Source organism: Hemiscyllium ocellatum, chromosome 10, assembly GCF_020745735.1.
Source record: "Hemiscyllium ocellatum isolate sHemOce1 chromosome 10, sHemOce1.pat.X.cur, whole genome shotgun sequence".
NCBI classification, from domain to species: Eukaryota; Metazoa; Chordata; class Chondrichthyes; order Orectolobiformes; family Hemiscylliidae; genus Hemiscyllium; species Hemiscyllium ocellatum.
In genome coordinates this window covers 75226193-75249665 of record NC_083410.1, presented here as the reverse complement: position 1 = coordinate 75249665, position 23473 = coordinate 75226193, and the positions used below count along the sequence as shown (strand labels likewise).

The following is a 23473-nucleotide window of genomic DNA, read 5'->3' as shown; positions in this document are numbered from 1 at the left end:
CATAAATTGTGCAACATACATTACGCATAATGTTAAAAGATAGAAAAATGCTGGCTATACCCAGCAGGTCACATAGCATCTGTAGAGAAAGAAACAATTTGCATTTCAAGTCCATCATTGTTTCTTTTGTTTGGTCACAAATCATTCTCAAATTTTTCACCTGGGTTCTTCATTTGAATATTTCATTCCCATCTCAATTATTCTTGCTTTTTGCCTCTCATCCATTTCCCAAAGCTTATTTATAAAGTGCCTCAAGATACTTCTAATAGTCTGTATTCAACTATAAATTCCTACTTTCAGAACAATTCTGAAACCAACTTTGTCTGTTTTAAAAAAAAGATTTAAATCTCCAGCAATTCAGACAGCATTTATGAAAATGACAAACTCGGTTAATGTTTCACGCGATCTTTTGTCAGAAATGGAAGATGTTGCAAATTTAAAAGATTTTAATCAAATACCGAGACAGGTGAAGGGGAGTGTGTGGGTGGAAAGGATAAGAGGCATTTAGAGCAGTCTTGATCAACAGGCACCTGCAACTACAAATTGCCTTGACTAGCCATTGTTCAAATGCTGGTGGGACACTGCTGTCTGTTGGGTTAGAGTTGGGATGCCACCGTTATCTAATGAAGGATGTGGGGGGTTAGAACAAGCATCTGGCAGGTGGGAAAAGTGAGTCTGGCTACTGTCTGGCAGGTGGGCTTGCTGGGGGTAAATGAAAATCAGAGCACTTCCTCAGCTAAGGTTGGGACATGGTAGAAACAATTGCAATCAGGAGAAGCTGTGAGTTGGTACCTTGAAAGCCACTTTTAGTACTCCTCAGTGATATTCATTGGTAAACCTCCCAGGCTGTGAGTGTTAGAGAATAGAGGATATGAGTGGGTAGGTGTGTACAGTATTTGTTGAATTCAGCTGAACTCCCGCGCACTCGAACCCTCACCTTCCTGCTTCTATGAAGTTGACTGAGGAGGAAAATTCATTTTGAAAGGCAATTTCTTTTCAGGGGAATTCCACCGAGGCCAGTTCAGACTGTGTCCATCAGAGGTGATCCCAGTTAAACCCATCTCCTGACCTTAGATCCAGTTTCCACCCTCTTCTCTGTTGACCAGGTGTTGGGTTGTAGTTTCTTTCTTTGTCTGACTGTGAACCAAAAATGCATATTTAAAAAGTTTTCTTAGTTGACTCTGCTGTTTCGTTTTTTTTGGTCTCTTTTTTATTAATGATCAACTTATTGCTTTGGACTTGTTTTCCCCACAATTGTTGTGACAGAATCTATCTTCGTGAAATCTGCTACCCTGAGTGAAAGAAAAATTAAATATGCCCTCCTCCCATGCTGAAAGGTTGGCAATCTTAATGTAGGGGAATTCTGAGTGGCTGCAAAACCATTATCAAGCATTTGCTTGTGGAAAAGTGAACAGTTAGTGGGTATTTTTCTCCTCTTTCATCTCTCTCTAAATGTAAGCACTGGTTTAAGCTGAGAGACATGCAAATAACAATTTCAACTGGGGTAAATATAATAGAAAATGAATTAATAAAAATGGGCTTGAATCTTTTGAAGGTGGCAAGGAAGAGAATTGTTTGCAAAGCAAATCGGACAGTAGATCTAAGATATTGTAAATAGATTCATTCAGTATAAAAGAAAAATTATATTGAACTTGATAAAGCTCTAGTTATGTCACAACTAAAATGTATCCAGTTCTGGTCACTGCATTTCATGAAGTTAGAAATCACACAACACCAGGTTATAGTCTAATAGGTTTATTTGAAAGCACTGCTCCTACATCAGATGGTTTTAGAGTATAAAATCATAAGACACATAATTTATAGCAAAAGTTTATGGTCTGATGCAACTGAAATTTTATATTGAAAAAGATCTGGATTGTTTAAAAGTCTCATTTTTTAGAATGAACATGTTGGTTTCAGTTCTTTTAATATGTAAATCGCAGAACTTTTTAAAGTTACATTCTCAAGTGAACTTAACAATCATTGTCATATCGTCCCAGATAATGCATTAAGAGCTGCCCTGTGTGAGACTGTCTGTGCCACAATGTTCAGGCTGATTCTAATCTTAAAAATGGATTCATGCAGTTTTTTTGAGAAAATTAAAATGTAATTCTGCAAGTACAAATTCACCCCACAAACGTGTGTGTGTGTGCTCGCGTGTGTGCACGGGGGTGGGGTGTTAGGAGTGAGTGTAAAGGGGTATAAACCTGTGAGAGGGAGTATGGGAATGTATGTGTGAGCATATGAGAGAGAGCTTGTGTATGAGAGAGGGTCTACATGAGTGTATGGGTCCGTAGGAGTGTGTGTATCTGTAGGAGTGTGTGTGACAGTGGCTTTCCTGCAGACGCTGGTCTACAGCTTTTCGTTCTGCTGTGACATCGTGGAAGGGGAGTCTGTTTTTGTTCTCTTCCTCTTTGGTAAACTTTATACTAGTAAGGATGTTTATGTGTTTGTGAATTTCTTCTAATTTAATGCGTTTCGTGATGACAAAGGTGTCATCCATGTAGTGGATCCAAAGCATGGGCTGGATCATGGGAAGGGCTGTTTGTTCTAATCTCTGGATAACTGCTTTTGATAAGAGTCCTGATATTGGTGGTTCCCATGGGTGTTTCATTGATTTGTTTGTAGGTCTTGTCGTTGAAGCTGGAGTGAGTTGTGAGGCACAGGTCTACTAATTTGAGATGCTGTCCTTGCTGATGGAGTTGGTACTGTCAGGTGTTTGTGTCCTTGTGTTTCTTTGGCTAGAGTGATGTTTATTAATGTGAATCAGGCTGTCACAAAGACACCTTGGTGTCTTTGGTGAAGTCAAGGAATTCCTGGGTGGAATGGCTTGAGTCTTTTACTAGGTGTTTTGGTTTGCATTGAAGTTCCTTTGCTAGTCTGTATGTCGGTGCACTAGGAAATGAGACTACAGGTCTGGGTGGGGGAGTGGGGCAGCAGGTGGGGGGCCTTGTTTATGTACCCTTGGTAATTTGTAGAAACTGGGTGTGTTGGATCTTTCAGGTTTCATTCATTGGAAGTCTGTCTTGTTAATTTCACCTTTTTTGAGGTTTCCTCAGGGTTTGCTATAATATGCTTTTCTAACCATGGAGTCAGGTCCATTGCCATCTGTCAGTATCTGCGAGTAGTGTCTTTGCTTTTTCAATCTATTGTGTTCTTTCAGGATGATGGTCATGCATCTTTTGCCTGCTGCTAGGATTATGATATTTCTGTCTTTTCTGACTCCTTCCAGAGTTTTCCAGTGTGTTCACGTTTTTCTTTGTGCTTAGTGTTAGTGTTATTGTCTGTCTTATGGACTGCTGGATTTCATCCGTAAGTCCGTTGTCTTTCAGGGTAGATTCCAGTGCTGCTAGGAAGTCCTTTTTTGTCCATGTCCCTGTGGTTGAAGTTTATTCCTCGTACCAAGACAGGTTTTTCTGTGTCTGAGAGTGGTCAGTCTTGACACATTCTTTATCCAAGTTTCTGAATTGTCCATGTATCACTGTGTGAGAGGTTGGCCAGCAAAGGCTTTGGTCTGCTGTCGTTTAGTGTTGATGGCTCGTTTTAACATACTTGTTCTTTCGTGGTCAGCTGCATTAGAGTACAGAGTTATTTGGCATCAAATTCCTGGTTTATTTGATTGTGGGTATCATTCATCATTTCTTGTAGCATCCTGCAGGCATTCTGTTCTGATGTTCTTCTGAATTGTGGCGAGTTGAGAGATGGTTTGTATTTGATACATCGTGGTAGTACCTGTTTCCTGAGGCATTTGTGTAGGAAGTACAGTTGTTGGTAGGTGGCACTCAGTCAGATGGTATTGCTTTCCCATCTTTGGGCTAATTTGAGCATATTGCGCCCATAAGAGTTTGTGATTTTAAATAAGATTTGTAGCACAGGTTGAAGCACTGAGGATCAGAAGGACCACAACTGGATGAAGTGGTTAAGGTGGCAAATGAGAGTTCTGTGTCGTTCTGGAATCCACATTATAGAACAGATGTGGTTGTAAGTTTGCTTGCTGATCTGGTAGATTTGTTCTCAGATGTTTCTTCACCATGCTAGGTAACATCATCAGTGAGTCTCTGGTGAAGTGCTGGTTTTCTATCCTGCTTTCTATTTGTGTGTCTTGGTCTATTGTGGTGGGTGATATCTCTTATTCTTTTTCTGAGAAATGTCTGAGAACAAATCTACCAACTCAGCAATTAAACTTACAACCACCTTTGTTCTATAATGTGGATTCCAGAACCACACAGAACTCCCATCTGCCACTTTAACCGCTTCATCTAGTTGTGGTCCCTCTGATCCTCGGTGCTTCTCAGGATTTTACTGTTGGTCATGTATTCCCTTGCCATGTTTGTCTCGCCCAAGTGCATCACCTCACAATTATCCAGATTGAATTCCATTTGCCACTGATCAGCTTCTATATTCTCCTTCAAAAAGTGGTGGTCCTGGAAAAGCACAGCTGCTCAGGCAGCACCCAAGGAGCATTATGAAAGAATAGTCCAAGAATGAGGGATTTTAGCAATGTGGTTCAGTTAGAAATCCTGTGGTTGATCTACTTAGAACAAATATTTAGGGGAGATTTAATACTCGTGTGCCCGACTTTGTCTCTTTCATTTAGACCTGCCAAAGAGAAGCTATTCCAGCTAGCTGATGGTATGAGGATTAGTGACACAGTTTTAAGATCTTGGGGAAGTGATGCAGGAGGAATGTGAAGAAGAGTGTTTTTAGTTCAGTGAGTGCTAATAGATGCACAGAGATGTACAGCACAAAACAGACCCTTCGGTCCAACGCATCCATGCTGACCAGATAGCCTAAATTAATCTAGTCACATATCCCAGCACTTGGCCCATATCCCTGTAAGCCCTCCTCATTCGTATATCCATCCAGATGCCTTTTAAATGTTATATTTGTACCAGCCTCCATCACTTCCTCTGGCAGCTCATTCCATACACACACACTATCCTCTCCAAGAAAATGTTGCCCCTTAGGGATCTTTTAAATCCTTCTCCTCTCAGCCTAAACCTATGTTCTTTACTTCTGGACTCCCCCACTCCAAGGAAAAAGCCTTGTCTGTTTACCCTATTTATGCACCCCATGATTTCATAAACTTCTATAAGGTATCAGTCTACTCAGCCTCATCCTTTAGCTCAAACCCTCCAATCCTGGCAAAACCCTTGTAAATCTTTACTGATCCCTTTCATGTTTCATAATATCCTTCTAATAGCAAAGAGACCAGAATTACACAAAGTATTCCATAAGTGGCCCAACCAATGCTCTGTACAGCCACAACCCCTTTACTCAGTGCACTGACCAATAAGAGCACCCATACCAAATGATGCTTTCCCTATCCTATCTACCTGCGACTCCACTTTCAAGGCACTATGAACCTGCTCTCCAAGGTCTCTTTATTCAGCAATACTCCTTAGGATCTTACCATTAAGTGTATAAGTACTGCCCTGAATAGCCTTTCTAAACTGCAGCACCTCACATTTATCTAAAACTCCATCTACCACTCCTCGACTTGTTGGCCCATCTGATCAAGATTCTGTTGCATTCTGAGGAAACCCTCTTCACTTTCCTTTACATCTCCAATATTGGTATGATCTGCAAACTTACTAACTATACCTCCTATGTTCACATCCAAATCGTTCATTTAATGATGAAAAGCATTGGACCTAGCACTGAGCCTTGTGGCACTCCACTGGTCACAGGCCTCCAGTCTGAAAAGTGATCCTCCGCCACCACCCTCAGTCTTGTACCTTTGAGCCGGTTCTGTATCCAAATGGCTAGTTGTTTCTGTATTCATATGATCTAACCTTGCTAACCAGTCTACCAGTCTATCCCTTGTCAAACGCCTTACTGAAGTCAATATAGATTGCATCCACCGCTGTTCCTTCATCAGTCCTCTTTGTTACTATTCATACAACTCATGATTCTTAAAAAAAAACTGAATCAAGTTAGCGAGACATGATTTCCCATGCACAAAGCTATGTTGACTATCCTTAATCAGTCTTTGCCTTTCCAAATGGGCGGCACGGTGGCACAGTGGTTAGCACTGCTGCCTCACAGCGCCTGAGACCCGGGTTCAATTCCCGACTCAGGCGACTGATTGTGTGGGGTTTGCACGTTCTCCCCGTGTGCGTGGGTTTCCTCCGGATGCTCCGGTTTCCTCCCACAGTCCAAAGATGTGCATGTCAGGTGAATTGGCCATGCTAAATTGCCCGTAGTGTAGGTAAGGGGTAAATGTAGGGGTATGTGTGGGTTGCATTTCGGCGGGTCGGTGTGGACTTGTTGGGCCGAAGGGCCTGTTTCCACACTGTAAGTAATCTAATCTAATCAAATACACGTAAATCCTGTCCCTCAGGATTCCCTCCAACAACCTGCCCATCACTAATTGACCTGTTGTCTGCAAAGATAATGGAAGTGGAGGTGAGCAATTATTTTAAAAGGAAATTGGATGGGCATTTGAGAGAAACATATCCATAAAGATAGAACAAGGGAATAAGACTGACTGGAATTCTCTGGAAGAGAGCATTTGTGACTTGAATGGGTCACATGATCACTGTTACAATGCTTCTAGGATGGGAAATAGTAACTTCCTATGGAATTCATCCCATTGCAGCCCCCAGGAGGAAACGCTGATTGTGATGTCTATAGGGTTCTAGTGACTGCTTACTGTCTGTCTAAATGTGGGAGGCAGGCTCATAATGCTGGAGATCTTCTCAACCTGATAGGAGCAATAGCCATATGAAAGAGAAATAGTACTTGAAAATGGAAGCTCTCAATTTGTAACTTTTTAAAATCCCTTTTAAACATTACTTTTGTAGTGAGGCCACCCCTGAATGCAACCTCTAGCTGCTTTTGCATCAAGACAGAAAGGGCATGATCTTCGCCTATCTGGATTGGTGCTTCTGTGAATTCCAGGCATCTAAACCAGTATCTCTACGACATTTAATTGGCCTTCAACGGTTATTAATGAGCTACCTGCATGCAGGCAGTTAACCTTTCCCTATCACCCCTTCCCTTTTTACTTCAGAAATCACCCAGAGGTTGGACAGAACCAACAAACCAACTGAGGAGACTAATTTTAGTCCCTTCCCAGCTTCGATGCCGGTCCTGGTGGGACATATGCTCCAACTAGTTAACTGTTCATCTCTATCCACAGGCACTGTCTGACCTGCCAAATAGTTTAGGCTTTAATTTAATATTTCCTGCATTGTAATATTTTGCAGCTTATTTTGTTAGCTTCTTAATGTGTATATTAGCAGTAATTTCCCAGTTTAGCTCCTAGTAGTGGTCCTTAATTTTTTTTGGTAGGACCTTTCAGGGTGGTATGTAAGTTTTGGATGAAGGAATACCATTGGAATAAGCTTTGCGTCCTTGGGTGGAGTAGATTATTTGCTATATGTGGACCTACAATGCCATTCCGGAGGGAATTCCAGGACTTTTGAGCTAATGACTCTGAAAGAATGGCATTGTATTTCCAAGACAGGATGGTGAGGGCATGGGGTGGAATTTGCAAGTGGTGATGTTCCCATGTATCTGTTGCCCTGTGTATCTACTGTAGTTACCATGGGTTTGGACAGTGCTGCGTAAGAATCTTTAATGAATTTCTATGGTACATCTTGTAGATGGTACACGATGCTGCTCCTGAACTTCGGTGGGGCAGAGAATGGGTATTTGTAGATGCATTGCTAACAGAGTGGACTGCTTTGTCTTGAATAGTGTCAAGCTTCTTGAGTGTTATTTAAACTGCACTCATCCAGGCTGCTGGGGAGTATTCACCTAACTTATGCCTTGTAGATGATAGACAAGCTTTGGGAATGAAGAAGTGAGTTACGTGCAATTTTCCTAGCCTCTGACCTGTTCTTGTAGCAACTGTATTGATGTAGCTGTTGGGTTTAGTTAGCTCAATTGGCTAGACAGCTGGTTGACAGATGCAGAATGACACTAACTGTGCAGGGTCGACTCTCACACTGGCAGAGGTTACCATGAAGGTCTGCCTTCTCACCTTTTCCATTTGCTTGAGGTGTGATGACCTTCCAGGTTAACCAGTCATCATTTTGTAATAAGAGAACCCGATGGTCCTCAGGGACTATGGTAACTGTGGGGCTATGACCTTTTATTTACATGATTAGTCCAGTTCACTTTCTGGTCAATAACAATCACAGGATGCTGGGGAATTCAGCGATGAAAGCATCATTGAATGTCAAGAGATAATGGTTAGATTGCCTCTAAGGATATGGTCACTGCCTGGCATTTGTGTGGTGCAAATGTTACTTGTCACTTTTCAGCCTGGATATTGTCCAGGTCTTGCTACATTTGGCCATGGACTGCTTCAGTCCTATAATTAAAGAAAAATATATAGTGAAGGCATGTGGCAGCCAATGACCAACGGCTTCTTATTAACTAAATGGCAAGAAAATTCTACATATAGTTAAGCAATTTGCATTGTATCTGTTTTATGTTTCAGAAGCAAGTTCCAGAAGAAGTTTGTATGTTGCAGTTTTTCTATGCGTATATCCAAAGGTAATGTGCTTTAAGTGTACTATATTTAGTTCACAATTTGTACCATACAGATCAATTTATTTGATGCAGTTTTTCATATTTGTCCATTCTGACTAAATCTATGCGAAAATAGAGTTTTAAGCTGGTTCACGTGCTTCAGCTTCGCTTTTAAGTGGTGATGCAAACCTATGTATCTGAGTTATATATGTATGTGTGTGTGCGTATGATAGCATCTTTCCGAATTTAATGAACTAGTGGTACAAGGACCAACTTAGTGATCAGACTGAGCTCAAATCCCACCACGGCTAGGAATTTAAATTCAGTTCCTTTAGCAAAGTAAATCTTATTTGGTTTTCTTATTTATGTGATTCAACTCTTGGAGCATTGCAGTTGACTTTTAACTGCTCTCTGTTGCCTGAGAAGCCCTCATAATAAAGAAAGCAAGAAAGAGTCTTCTCAAGGGCAGTTTAAGATGAGTAAAAAATAGCCACATGAAGAATATATTTAGATCTGGTCTCCCTGTTATTGAAATGAAATTGTGAAACTTGAAAGGGTTCAGAAAAGGTTTACAAGAATGTTGGCAGGGTTAGAGGATTTGAGCAATGAGGAAATAGGCTGCGGCTGATTTCCCTGGAGCATCGGAAGCTGAGAGGTGACATCATATAGGTTTATAAAATCATGAGGGGCATGGATGGAATAAATAGACAAGATCTTAATAGACCAGGTGGGTGGCACGGTGGCACAGTGGTTAGCACTGCTGCCTCACAGTGCTTGAGATACGGGTTCAGTTCCCGACTCAGGCGACTGTCTTTGTGGAGTTTGCACATTCTCCCCGTGGCTGCGTGGGTTTCCTCCGGATGCTCCGGTTTCCTCCCACAGTCCAAAGATGTGCGGGTCAGGTGAATTGGCCATGCTAAATTGCCCGTAGTTGTTAGGTTAGGGGTATGGGTGGGTTGCGCTTCTGCGGGTCGGTGTGGACTTGTTGGGCCGAAGGGCCTGTTTCCACACCGTAAGTAATCTAATCTAATCTAATCTAGTAATCTAATCTTTTCCCTGGGGTGTGGGGTTTGAAGTTGAGAGGGGAAAGATTTGAAAGGGACTTAAGTGGCAACTTTTTCATGCAGACAGTAGTGTGTGTATGGAATGAACTGCCTGAAGGAATGGTGGAGGCTGGTACAATTACAACATTTAAAAGGCATTTGGTTGGTACATGAATAGGCAAAATTTCGAGAGATGTGAGCCAAATGCTGGCTAATAGGATTAGGTGAACTTAGGATATCTGGTTGGCATGCACGAATTGGACCAAAGGATCTGCTTCTGTGCTGTACGTCTCTATGACTCTATTTATGGCTTTTCATAACAGATTTGTGACATTGGACATGGTTGTGACTCTACCCCAGATTGCGTTAGTCTGATGCATCTTGTTACTCTTGCTGCTTTTTAGAATCTGAAGTCTGGTTTGTAAAACTGTCTTGACCAGTAGTTGGAGGTCAAGTGGTGGTGGTTCTGAAGTGCACAGGGTGAGGGCGAGGGAGTGCCGAGATATGAATTGACAGTTACCATGAGCCTAACGCCAGACAATTTATTTGGTATTGCTTGCTATGTTTCCTCTCATCAGTCTTTAAAGATCTTTCAATTTGGGTACATGTATTTGTTTCAAGGAACTGCAGTTTTTCTTTTTGGAGGTATCACAAGTTCTTGGAATTTCTCCTAACTGTTCTCATCTTCTCCTTTAACCCCTTAACCAGCAAAGACGATTTAACTTGTCTTCACCCAATTTGTCTTTTTCAGAGTGCGACGTGTAAACTTGTCCAAAACATATAATTTCAAAAACAGCCATTGACGAGTTTATATGTCAGTTCTTGGCATTTCTGGGCCCTTCTCAGCTAGAAACGAGTATACCCGGTGACTCATATGTCTGGTACCTGTGTCTCTTCCGCCTCAGGCAGTGCAAGAAGCGTCGATGCACCGCTTTTGGGCACACACTGTCATTCAGTTTTTTCTGATTTTTTTTTTACAAATTACGCCCATATGTCGAGCTCAGAAGAGGACAATGAGTATGAATCTTCTTTTTGGAAGCTTGGATACATCAGATGAGAATGCAAGCTTGTCTGATAATGGCTATTCTGTCTCAAGTGAGGAGGAGGAGGAGGAGGATGGACGAATTTGGTGTCGACATGTGGTGTCTGAAGAATGCATGCTTCCTCCACCACCACACTTCTCATTCACTGGAAATCCTGGAATATCAATTGATCAAGACACAGCTGATATGACCCTTTGGATTTTTTTAGTCTTTTATGTGACAACAGAATTATTGATCGAGTTGTGGACAAAACTAATCGCTTTGCTGAACAAACTGGAGAAAGAGATTGTATGTGGTGCCCTGTAACAAAGGCAGAAATTTGTGTGTTTTTCACCTTGAAAATGCTTGGGGGTATTGTGAAAATGCCAGATCAAGAAATGAACTGGTCGAAAGATGAACTATGTGAAAGACCAATTTTTCGGAAGCTGATCAGTTTGAAACGCCATAATAAGATAAAACAGTATCTTCTTTTTGTGAATAATGGAACTTTTGATGCAGAAACACATCCCAACCCAAAATTGTATAAAGTTCATGATGTGTTTATGATGTTTAGTGAGAACTTTATGAAGTGTTATACCCCTAACCAAGGTTTATTTATAGCCTTATGTTGTTCAAAGGAAGGTTAGAATGAGTGCAGTACATATTTCTATAAAAAGGAGGAGGTTTGGAGTGAAGTTTTTTTTGTGTGAAGCAAAGACTGGATATGTGTATAGACTAATCATTTATGTTGGCAAAGGAATACAGTTTGATTCAGGATATAGTGAATATCCCATGAGTTCTCAGGTTGTGTTGTCTCTGATGAAGCCTTTACTTGGTAAAGGTTATTGTGTTACTGTGGATAACTTTTACACTAGTCTGCAATTAGCTGATACTCTGGTTAGTCACTACACTGATATTTATGGAACTCTCTATTTGAATAGAAAGGAAGTGCCTGAACAGCTGAAAAGGGCAAAATTGAAAAAAGGGGAAGTTGCAGCATTTCAGAAAGGTAAGGTAATGACTCTTCATTGGAAGGACAAGAAGGACGTTGCAATGCTTTCAACCATTCACAACCCCACTATGAAGGATGTTGAGACAAGACAAGGGCCTGTGAAGAAATCAACAGTTGTATATGATTACAATTTTACAATGGGTGGAGTTGACATGGTGGACCAACAAATGGTAGATTATCCCATCTCAAGGAAATGGGGTAAGAAATATGACAGCAAGAAAGTCTTCTTCCATTTGATGGATCTGTCGGTATGGAATTCTTACATCTTGTACAATGTAGCAGTCACTGAGGCAGGGAAAAAAGCCCTCACACACCTGAAATTTCGTATGCAGATTATACGAGATTGCATCGCAAAATATGGGGCAGATTTACAATCTACTAAAGTAGTAGGGAGACCTTTGACTTCACCAGGATGCTCGCGTTTTATATCAGGACATTTTCCAATGGAAGTCCCAGCAACAGAAAAGAAGACAAATCCAACAAGAAAATGTGCCGTGTGTTGTCTGAAACGTGACCATAGAAGGAAACCAATCAGGAAGGAGTCATGATATATGTGTAAACTCTGTAATGTACCTTTATGTGTAGTACCATGCTTTGAAAAATACCATACCAAATAATCATTCATAAAATGCCAGTGAAAGTAAGATGTATGGGAAGATGAGGTAAGATTTTTGAGAAGACATGCTAAAAAAAAGTAAAATAAATGTGTAATTCCCCTTTACTTTTGATGATATAGTTGGAAAAAACAAGTAAAAAACTTTTAAAAATTTTTAAAAATGGGAAGACAAGTTATCTCGTTTTTGCCAAAAATGGTATCTTCAAAATAAAATTTCAAGTAAAATATTGGAAATAGATAAAAACAAAAGTTATTTCCTTAATCAGCATTAAAAATACTATTTAAAAAAAAGCAATAAAAAAATTCATCTGAAAATGAAACGTTTTCTCCAAAAAAAGTCGCCGGAGAAGGGGTTAAAGCAGGTTTTGTCTGTAAAGATTTGCTCAATGTAGTACTAAACAAAGGGAACCTTTGGACCAATGCCAACGGATCAATGCAACAGAAAATCTAGAAGAGTATGAAAATCATGGGAGTCAAATGGGAATCAAAAGCAAAATGAGCAAAGAATGACCATTAAAAAATTGGCAAATTAAACTTGTCAGTGATATCGAACTTGGAGGTGTGACGCAGTTACCATTACATCAGTTGCCTGCAACAAGAATCATGCAGTACACAAGAGGTTGTTCAGCCCAACATGTCTTTGCTGACAAAAATATACTCTGACCTATACTAGTCCAGTTCCTTGCATTAGGCCCTTAGATGTTATGACACTTCAAATACTCATCCAAATACTTTTTAAAAGTTGAGGTTTTCTGCCTCTACTGCCCCTTCATGTAGTACCCTGTATGAAAATGCTTTTCCTCAAATTCTATCTAAATCTCCTGCCTTCCACTTCAAAATTATGGCCCCTTTTTATTGTTTTTTCAGCTAAGAGGAACAGTTCTTTTTTGTTTACTTTGTCCATGGTTCTCCTGACCTTGTACTCCTAATAGGTTCCCAACTCAACATTCTCTACTCCAAAGAACACATTTTGAGCTTATCCAGCCTGTCTTCACAGCTAAAATATTACATCCCTGGCAACATGCTGGTAAATCTCCTTTACACCTCCTCCAGTGCAATCACACTGTGGTGACCAGAACTGCACACAGGACTTCAGCTATTCTCTAACTAAAGTTTTGTATAGCTCCAACACAATTTATGTCATCATTCATAAAGGCAAGCACTACGTATGCCTTTGTAACTGCTCTGTTAACCTGTATTGCCATTTTCAAGGATCAATAGACAAGAACCCTAAAATTCCTCTGTTTGTCTCAGTGTCCTATTGTCCTGCCATTTGTTGGATTGCCTTGTCTTATCCCTTATTTACAAAGTGCATTACCTCAGATTTATCAGGATTAAAATACATCTGCCACCTACCTGCCCATCTAGCGAATCCATTTTTATCCTCCTGCAACCTTCTCTCACTATCAACTACTCAGCCAATCTTTTGCCATCTCCAAACTTACGTACCCTGCCCAAACCCTCATCTACATCATTTATGATTACCGCAATCAAAAAGGAACCTAGCATTGACCTCTGTGATACACTGCTGCACATCAGGTTCCAATGACACAACCAGCCTTTTACTACCACTTTCTATCTTCTAAGCCAATTTTGGATCCAGCTTGCCAAGTTATTCTATATCTCTAAAGCTTTTACCTTCGGTATCAGTTTCCCATGTGGGACCTCATGATGAAACTCATGAAATTTGTCCCAACTGCCCTACCCTCATCCATACACTGCGTTACCTCCTCGTAAAACTCTACCAGATTTGTTAGGCATGACATTCCTCTGACAAAGCCATGCTTGACTGTTCCTGATCAAACCTTGCATCTTTTTTTTAGATTATTTACAGTGTGGAAACAGGCCCTTCAGCCCAACAAGTCCACACCGACCCTCCGAAGAGCAACCCACCCAGACCCATTTCCCTACATTTTCCCCTTCACCTAACACTATGAGCAATTTAGCATGGCCAATTCACGTAACCTGCACATTTTAGACTGTGGGAGGAAAGTGGAGACACAGGGAGAATGTGCCGCCTGAGATGGGAATTGAACCCGGGTCTCTGGCGCTGAGGGGCAGCAGTGCTAACCACTGTACCACCGTGCCGCCCCATGTCTTATGCATGGGCCCATTAGATCCTTTGGCATTGGTCCAAAGGTTCCCTTTGTTTAGTACTACATTGAGCAAAACTCTACAGACAAAACCTGCTTTAAAAGGAGAAGATGAGAGCAGTTAGGAAAAATTCCAAGAACTTATGATACCTCCAAAAAGAAAACCTGCAGTTCCTTAATTTTCTCCTTCTCTATTTTCTCCAATAATTTCCCTACCACTGATGTTAGACTCTCTGGTTTTTAGTTTGTTTAATCTGTCTCTGCCACCCTTCTTGTAAAGTGGAACTACAATAGTTGTCCTCCAGTTCTCTGGCACCTCTGCTGTGGTTAGAGATGCTTTAAAAATTTAGGTCTGGGCTGTTGTAATTTCAAAGTTTGTGAGAAGATTTGTAGCTCGGGTGCTCGTTGTTGTGGTTCTGTTCGCCGAACTGGGAGTTTTTGTTGCAAACGTTTCGTCCCCTTTCTAGGTGACATCCTCAGTGCTTTGGAGCCTCCTGTGAAGCGCTTCTGTGCTGATTCCTCCCTCATTTACAGCAGCCTGGGATATGATTCGTCCAATCCTAGAGATTTGTCTGCTTTTTATCAGTCAAAACCTCCATTCTTCTTGTATCATTTTGCTCAAGAACTTTACACTAAAATATTCTTGAATTCTGTACTTGCATCCTCCTTTTCCTGAGTAAAGACACATGTGAAATACTAATTCAAGGAGAGGGGATGCTATCATCGTTCTAGAAATTCAGCTAATGTTCTGGGGGCCCTGGTTTTGAATCTTGCCATCGCAGATAGAATCATACAGCGTGGAAACAGACCCTTTGGTCCACCTCCTTCACGCCGACCAGGCATCCCGCCCTGACCTAGTCTCATTTGCCAGTATTTGACCTATTTCCCTGTGAACCCTTCCTATTCGTGTTTGTAATGTCCTTAAAGTTGTAATTGTACCTGCATCCACCACTTCCCCGGCAATTCATTCCATACACTAGCCACTCTCTTTATAAAAACAAAAACTTGCTGTTCATACACCCATCCTTTTAGAATGTTGTAATTGTACCCACGTTCACCGTTTCCTCTGGCAGCTCATTCCATACGTGCATGTGAAAACGTTGCCGTAAATATTCTTTTTAAGTCTTTACCCTCTCACCTTCAACCTGTGCCCTGTAGTTTTGGATTCCCCGCCCTCAGAAAAAGACCTTGGCTATTCACATCCAAATCATTTATATGAATGATTAAAAGCAGTGGCAAGGCACTGATCCTTGCAGCACACAAGGCTGGTCACAGGCCTCCAGTCCAAAAAGCAACCCTCTACCACCACCCTCAGACTCCTACTTTCAAGCCAATCTTGTATCCAATTGGCTAGCTCCCCTGGACCCCATGTGATCTAAAAGAGAAAAAGCTGGAAAATCTCAGCAGGTCTGGCAGCATCTGTAAGGAGAGAAAAGAGCTGACGTTTCGAATCTAACTGACCCTTTGTCAAAGCTAAAATAAGGGAGAAATAGGGAGGTATTTATACTAGGCTGAGAGAAGGTGAGTCATGGCTCCATCGATGGTAGAGGTTGTAGAAAAACATTGCCAGGGTGGGATGGATCTTTTAGAATGCTGGCGGCCCTTCCTTGACAGTGGGCCTGGTAGATGAATTCTATAGATGGGAGGTTATCCTTTGTGATTTTCCGGGCTGAGTTCACCACTCTCTGTAATGATCCCAGCTGTCTGTACCTGACATATGGAATTTGAATTAATAACTATCTGGAATTAAGAGTCGAATGATGGCCATGAAATTATTAATGTCATTCAAGGAAAGATATCTGCTGGCCTACATGTGACTCAGACCCGCAGCAATGAGATTGTATCTCTACTGCCCTCTGCAACCTTGATGGTATAGTGGTTTGTATCCCCGCCTGTCACGCGGGAGATCAGGGTTCAATTCCCTGCTGGGGAAAACCGGCGTGTTTAAAAGATTTTATTGCTCCTCTGATGCTGCCTGAACTGCTGTGCTCTTCCAGCACCACTAATCCAGAATCTGGTTTCCAGCATCTGCAGTCATTGTTTTTACCTCTGAAATGACCTAGCAAGCCACTCCATTGTTCCAATCACTATGAAGTTTCAACAAAGAAATGAAATTAGACATTCAACCTGGCATCAACTCAAGCATTGGAAATGACAGAAAAAATATCCCTGCTAACCCTGCAAAGTCTTCCTGATTAACATAGAGTCATAAAGTAATGCAATGGGCCCCAGCTATGCCTGTCTCTTTGGTGGCTACGTAGATCAGTTGATCTTCCGTAATTACACCGGCACCACTCCCCACCTCTTCCTCCGCTACATTGATGACTGCATTGGCACTACATCGTGCTCCTGCGAGGAGGCTGAGCAATTCATCAACTTCACCAACGCATTCCACCCTGACCTTAAATTTACCTGGACATTCTCTGACACCTCCCTCTCCTTCCAGACACCTCCATCTCCATTAATGACGACCAACTTGACACTGACATTTTTTTACAAACCCACCGACTCCCACAGCTACCTGGATTACACCTCGTCCCACCCTATTCCCAATTCCTCCGCCTCCTCCGTATCTGCTCCCAGGAGGACCAGTTCCATCATAGAACACATCAGGTGACCTCCTTCTTTAGAGACCACAATTTCCCTTCCCACATGGTTAAAGATGCCCTCCAATGCATCTCGTCCACATCCCGCACCTCAGACCACACCCCTCCAACCGTAACAAGGACGAACGCCCCTGGTGCTCACCTTCTACCCTACCAACCTTCGCATAAACCAAATCATCCACCGACATTTCCGCCACCTCTAAAAAGACCCCACCACCAGGGATATATTTCCCTCCCCACCCCTTTCCGCCTTCCGCAAAGACCGTTCCCTCCATGACTACCTGGTCAGGTCCATGCCCCCCTACGACCCACCCTCCCATCCTGGCACTTTTCCCTGCCACCGCAGGAACTGTAAAACCCGTGCCCACACCTCCTCCCTCACCTCTATCCAAGCCCTAAAGGAGCCTTCCATATCCATCAAAGTTTTACCTGCACATCCACTAATATCACTTATTGTATCCGTTGCTCCCGATGCGGTCTCCTCTACATTGGGGAGACTAGGCGCCTCCTAGCAGAGCGCTTTAGGGAACATCTCCGAGACACCCACACCAATCAACCACACCACCCCGTGGCCCAACATTTCAACTCCCCCTCCCACTCTGCTGAGGACATGGAGGTCCTGGACCTCCTTCACCACCGCTCCCTCACCACCAGATGCCTGGAGGAAGAACGCCTCATCTTCCACCTTGGAACACTTCAACCCCAGGGCATCAATGTGGACTTCAACAGTTTCCTCATTTCCCTTTCCCCCACCTCATCCTAGTTTCAAACTTCCAGTTCAGCACTGTCCCCATGACTTGTCCGGACTTGTCCAACCTGCCTAGCTCCTTTTCCACCTATCCACTCCACCCTCTCCTCCCTGACCTATCACCTTCATCTCCTCCCCCACTCACCCATTGTACTCTATGCTACTCTCTCCCCACACCCCACCTTCCTCTAGCTTATCTCTCCATGCTTCCAGCTCACTGCCTTTATTCCTGATGAAGGGCTTTTGCCCGAAACGTCGATTTTGCTGCTCGTTGGATGCTGCCTGAACTGCTGTGCTCTTCCAGCACCACTGATCCAGAATCTGGTTTCCAGCATCTGCAGTCATTGTTTTTACCAAACTGACCCTTCAGTCTAACTAACCCAAGCTGACTGAATTTCTCAAACTAAACTAGTCCTACTCACCTGGGTTTTGCCCACATCTCTCTAAACGTTTCTTATTCATGTACCTGTCGAATTTTTTTTTAATGGTGTACCTGTCCCTGCATCTACCACTTCTTATGGCAGTTCGTTCAATCTCTGAGTCACCCTCTGTGTGAAAAAGTTGTATGTCAGATCCCTTTTAAATCTTTCACCTCTCACCTTAAATATATTCCCTCAAGTTTGGGACTAGTGTTAAAATTTGGAGAGCTGCCTCAAACTGTGACGAGCAACAGTCTTTCATTGTCATACTCGTGAAATCGTATTTTACAGGCAATATCCCAGACACTACAGTCACCATTCTTGGATATGCCTTGTTTTACTGGCAGGACAGACCCAGCAGAGATGGTGGCACAGAACAAGGAAGTTGCCCTGGAACTCCTCAACTTTGACTCTGGACCCTATGAAGTTTATGATACCAACTTAAGCATTGGCAAAGAAACTTCCTGCTTATTGTTATATATCATCCTCTCTGAGTTGATAAATGAGTACTCCTTCATAATGAACAACACTTGGAGGTAGCATTGAGGGTGACAAGGGTAAGAAAACACTTTGGGTGGGGAATTTCCATATCAACCATCAAGAGTTACTCAGCAGTAGCACTACTGATCGAGCTGGTCACATTTGAAAGGATATAGGTTTTGGACTGGATCTGAGGCAGGCAGTGAGGGAACCAAGAAGAAAGGAAAGCATACTGAACTGCTTCAGCTTCATCAGTCATGCCTGCCACAGATATCTGTCCCTGATGGTATTGGTAAGAGTGACTATTGCTAAGCTGTTTTGGAGACAAAGTTTCGCTTTCACATTCGGAATACTCTCCGTCATATTGTGTGGCATTATCAACATCCTAAATGGTACAAACTTGGAACAGATCTAGCAACTCAAAACTGGGCATAAATAAAAGATTGAGCATTCAAGTTGGTCTTCAACAGCAGCTGAATCACACTTCAATATAATTTACAACATTGGGCCCACCATATCCTCCACTCAACCATTAAGATCAAGCTGGGGAAAAAGCCTGGTTCACTGAGGAGTGCAGGAGGGCATGTCAGGGACATATCTAAAAATAAGGTGTCGACCTGGTGAAGTTACCAAACTAGGTTACGTTTGTGACAAGCAGCAAGTGATAGACAAAGCTAAGCGATTCCACAATAACTGATCAGATTTAAGTTCTGCCGTCCTGCCACATCTAGTCATGAATGGTGATGGACAATTAAGCAACTCACTGGAAGAGAAGGCTGCATAGATAGCTCCATCTTCGGTGACAGAGGAGCCTGCCATATTTGCGTATAAGATAAAGCTGAAGCATTCAGAACAACCTTCAGCCAGGAGTGCCAAGCAAATGATCCATCTTGACGTCTTCTAGTTGTCCCCAGCATCACAGATACCAATCTTCAGCCAATTTAATTCACTCCACGTGATATCAAGAAATAGTTGGAGGTACTGGAGATTGCAAAAGCTATGGACCCTGACAACATTCCAGCAATAATACTGACGACTTGTGTTGCAGACCTTGTTGCTCCTCTCGCCAAGCTCTTTCAGTACAGTTACAACATTGGCATCTACCTGGCAACATGGAAAATTACCCAAGTATGACCTGTGCACAAAAAGCAGGACAGACAAATCAGGCCAGTTATCACCCCATCAGTCTACTCTGGATTATCAGTAAAGTGATGGAAGGATGTAATTAGCAGTGTTTTCAAGCAACATCTGTACAGTAATAATCTGTTCAGTGAAGCATAGTTTGGCTTCTGCCAGAGTACTCAGCTTCTGACCTCATTACAGCCTGGTTCAAACCTGACAAAAAAAAGCTGAATTGCAGGAGTGAGATGAGAGTGATAGCCCTTGATATCGACACCATATTCAATTGAGTGTGACATCAAGGAGCCCTGGGTAGAATTAGTGGGTATCAGGGGCAAGCTCTCCACCGCTTGGGGTCACACCCACACTTTGCCCTCCTAATTACTTCAGCAATTCCCCCCCCCCCACTTGCTTTACTGCTCTGGGACCTCTATTGTTTTACTCCTTTTGTACCTGCTAAATATCTCTCTCTTTTTCTTTTTATCCCGTCTTGAACATTTCTACATATTTAGATTTCTCATGGCTTGTTTCTCCTACATTTCATCCTAAAGGAAATATGTTGGCCCTGAAGTGCAGTAACTGACTGCTTAACTAATAATGTGAAACCACCTCACTTTTGCACCCTGTCCTGTCCTGCCTGAAGAACCTATATCCCAGAATGTTAAATTGCCAGTCTTGTCTGTACCTCACAACACCTCTATGATGGGAACAATATCACAATTCACTGCATTGGATTTTTCCTCTTATACTCTTGGTATTAAAGTATAAGCCATTCAATTTCACCTTACTCTCTTGAGACACTTACAAGGCTGAACTTGCTGTGCCTTGATTCCTTTCGAAATCATGCTGGGTCACTATTGAACTAACACACTGTAGTCCCTGCCCTGCCAAACTATTTAAATTCTTCCCAACAGTGCTAGCAAGGATGCTGTCCCATTCTGGTTCAGGTGCAGGCTGTCCTACTTATTAAGGTCCACCTTACCCAGAAAGAGTCCCAGTGAACCAGGAATCTAAAACCCTCCATCCTGCACTAACTCTTGAGCTATGCATTCAGCTGCTCCATTCTCCTATTTGTGTGTCCTAGCACATGGTACTGGGAGCAATTTTGAGATAACCACATTGTGAGGTCCTGGTTCTTTATCAACCGCCTAGTGCTCTGAACTCTAGTTGTAAGATCTCATCCCTCTTTCTGCCTATATATCATTGGTATCAATGTGTACCACAATGTATATTTTATCACCCTTCAGAATGCCGAGGGCAGCAACATGTCATTCTGGAGCCACATCTGCAGCCACAGAAATGTCTGGCTGTTCTCCTAACTAATGAATTTCCGACCATTAACATTCCTGCTTTCTTCTTTCTCCCTTCTTGTGTAGTTAGGCAGCTTGTGGTGGCAAAGATCTGCCTCCCTTGACATACAAGCATCCTCCTCCACTTCCAGAGTGGAAAATCAATTTGTAAGCAGGACCGCAGGGCACTCCTCCATTACCTGCCTGTTTCTCTTTGACTGCCTAGTGGTCAGCCTTTCTCTTCACAGCTGCAGGGACTGGAGGAAAGAAGTGGCCACCTCTCTAAACACACTATGTATATACCTCTCAGCCTCACAGATGTGCTATAGTGTCTCCAGCTTCAGCTCAATTTCTGAAATCCAGAGCTCAAGTTTGGGCTTTTGGAACATTTGCGCTCGTGGTCATCTTGGAAAATAGCAAGTTTGTGACTCTCCACATGTGACAGCACAAATATTCTACTTGGCTGCCCTAGCCTACCATGATTTAAATTTCCTTTGGCTTACTAGCGAGCTTTATCCCTAAATAATTTTAGTTTTTAAAATAACTGCAATTTAAATCCGAGTTCCTAAATGTTATTCTCTTACACAGTCAATCAGCTCGCTTTTCTGTGATATCATTCCATTTATCCCCATTAGTTCAGATTGTATGAACTTATGCTCTGCTGTACTCACCACATCAGTTCCTTGGTAAGTGGGTCCAAATCTTATGCTCACCATTCCGTGCACTTCCCCCACAGATTCTGACACTGCCCAGCTCCTCGGTAAGACAGAGATACAATAACAGAATGGCAGACAACCAGCAGATTGCTCAGAATTGAGTTCAATGTGTGAAAATGCTGTATGCAAAATGGACAGGAAGAAATAATATGAACTAAGAGACATGATTCAGCGACAGAAAGTTGAAACCTATTGAAGCAAATACTTTGCAGGCTATATGAGATCTTGGGCTTTGGAAAATAGAACATTGAGCACAGAAGCAAGAAAATCATAATGAATCTTTATGAAGGTCTGATAAGCCCACAACTGGAGTATTTCCTACACATCTGGTCATCTCACACACACAAGGGCGGCACGGTGGCATAGTGGTTAGCACTGCTGCCTCACAGCGCCTGAGACCCAGGTTCATTTCCTGACTCAGGCGACTGACTGGGTGGAGTTTGCACGTTCTCCCCGTGTCTGCGTGAGTTTCCTCCGGGTGCTCCGGTTTCCTCCCACAGTCCAAAGATGTGTGGGTCAGGTGAATTGGCCATGCTAAATTGCCCATAGTGTTATGTAAGGGGTAAATGTAGGGGTATGGGTGGATTGCGCTTCGGCAGGTCGGTGTGGACTTGTTGGGCCGAAGGGCCTGTTTCCACACTGTAAGTAATCTAATCAGAAGAGATTAATCAGAATGGATGATGCATAATGAAGGCATTTTAGCTATTGGATTAGGTTCATGAAGTTGGGGTTGCCTTCCTTGGAATAAAGATGATTGAGGGGAGATTTGAGAGAGCTATGCAGATTAGGTGGCGTCGATGAAGAAAGCCTGTTCCATTGATTGTATGAGGGCACACTTTTGAGATTTTTGACAAGAGGTGTTAGAAGGATAAAAAAATAACTTTTTAAGAATGAATTAGTATGACCTGGAACTATCAACATGGTAAAAGGTGATGTATGATTTGGAAAGGAAATTAAGTGAGCACTTGAGGGAAATAAACTTTCAGGATTACTAGGTTTGCGCATGGGAATGGGACAGTTTAGATTGAGTCCATTCTGGATCTGTGTAGAACGGTCAACTAAATAGACTCTTCTGTGCCATAATAATGAATGTAAAGAAGAAGCCAAATTTTTAAAAATGAATATATAAAGAGCAAACAAGTAACTCTAGAAATAATGGAATCAAGAGCCGACCATACGTTTAACATGTGTGTATGGCAGCAAAGGACATATTTCCAGCTCTCATTGAATGTTTTACATCTATTTTCACATAGACTGATGAAACAGGCATTGTAACAGTTCGAAAAATATTTACATTTCAGGGCTAGTTAAAACGTACTTAGACTGTTAAGAGTTACAATAGGAGAATTAACATAAGCCTTGACCATCTTTTTCCAGCTGTTTCAGACCGTAGATCTGGTGCTAGAGAACTTGAGAATATATAACATTTTCATGGTGTTTACAAACCCTATAGAGACCAACAAGTTTTAAGTAAATTCACTCTCCCAGTGATCAATTTCAGGGGATTCCACAACAATCCATTAAGTTTTAAGAGTTAACTAAAATTGCCATTAACCAAACATTACTTAATGGGCAACTAATACTGTAAAATATAGAACAGTTATACCTTGTTAGTTTCTTGACATGTTTGATAACTCCACACTGCATTGTGCCACGCTTTCAGCAGACATATTGTCTTGCTGGAAAGTCCCTAATCCCTTCTTCTTTATTGTATTTAACTCTTCTTTCCTCCTGCTGTACTGAGGCAGTTCTCCCAGATTCCTTTGAGAAGTCCTTTCACTTAATCCTCCAGTGCAATCTCGAAAGGAATTCCAATAGCAAATACC

At 42.2% G+C, this 23473-nt stretch overlaps 1 protein-coding gene across 7 annotated transcripts in view; it reads left to right on the top strand.

Moving 5' to 3' along the window:
- The window catches only part of dop1a (DOP1 leucine zipper like protein A), a 315487-nt gene that overhangs the window by 217065 nt on the left and 74949 nt on the right, over positions 1-23473 (top strand). For all 7 annotated transcript variants that reach the window (XM_060831625.1, XM_060831624.1, XM_060831626.1 and 4 more), the window contains one exon: positions 8453-8508. In XM_060831625.1, the coding sequence (XP_060687608.1) occupies positions 8453-8508 (56 nt within the window). The remainder of the gene's footprint in view (positions 1-8452; positions 8509-23473) is intronic.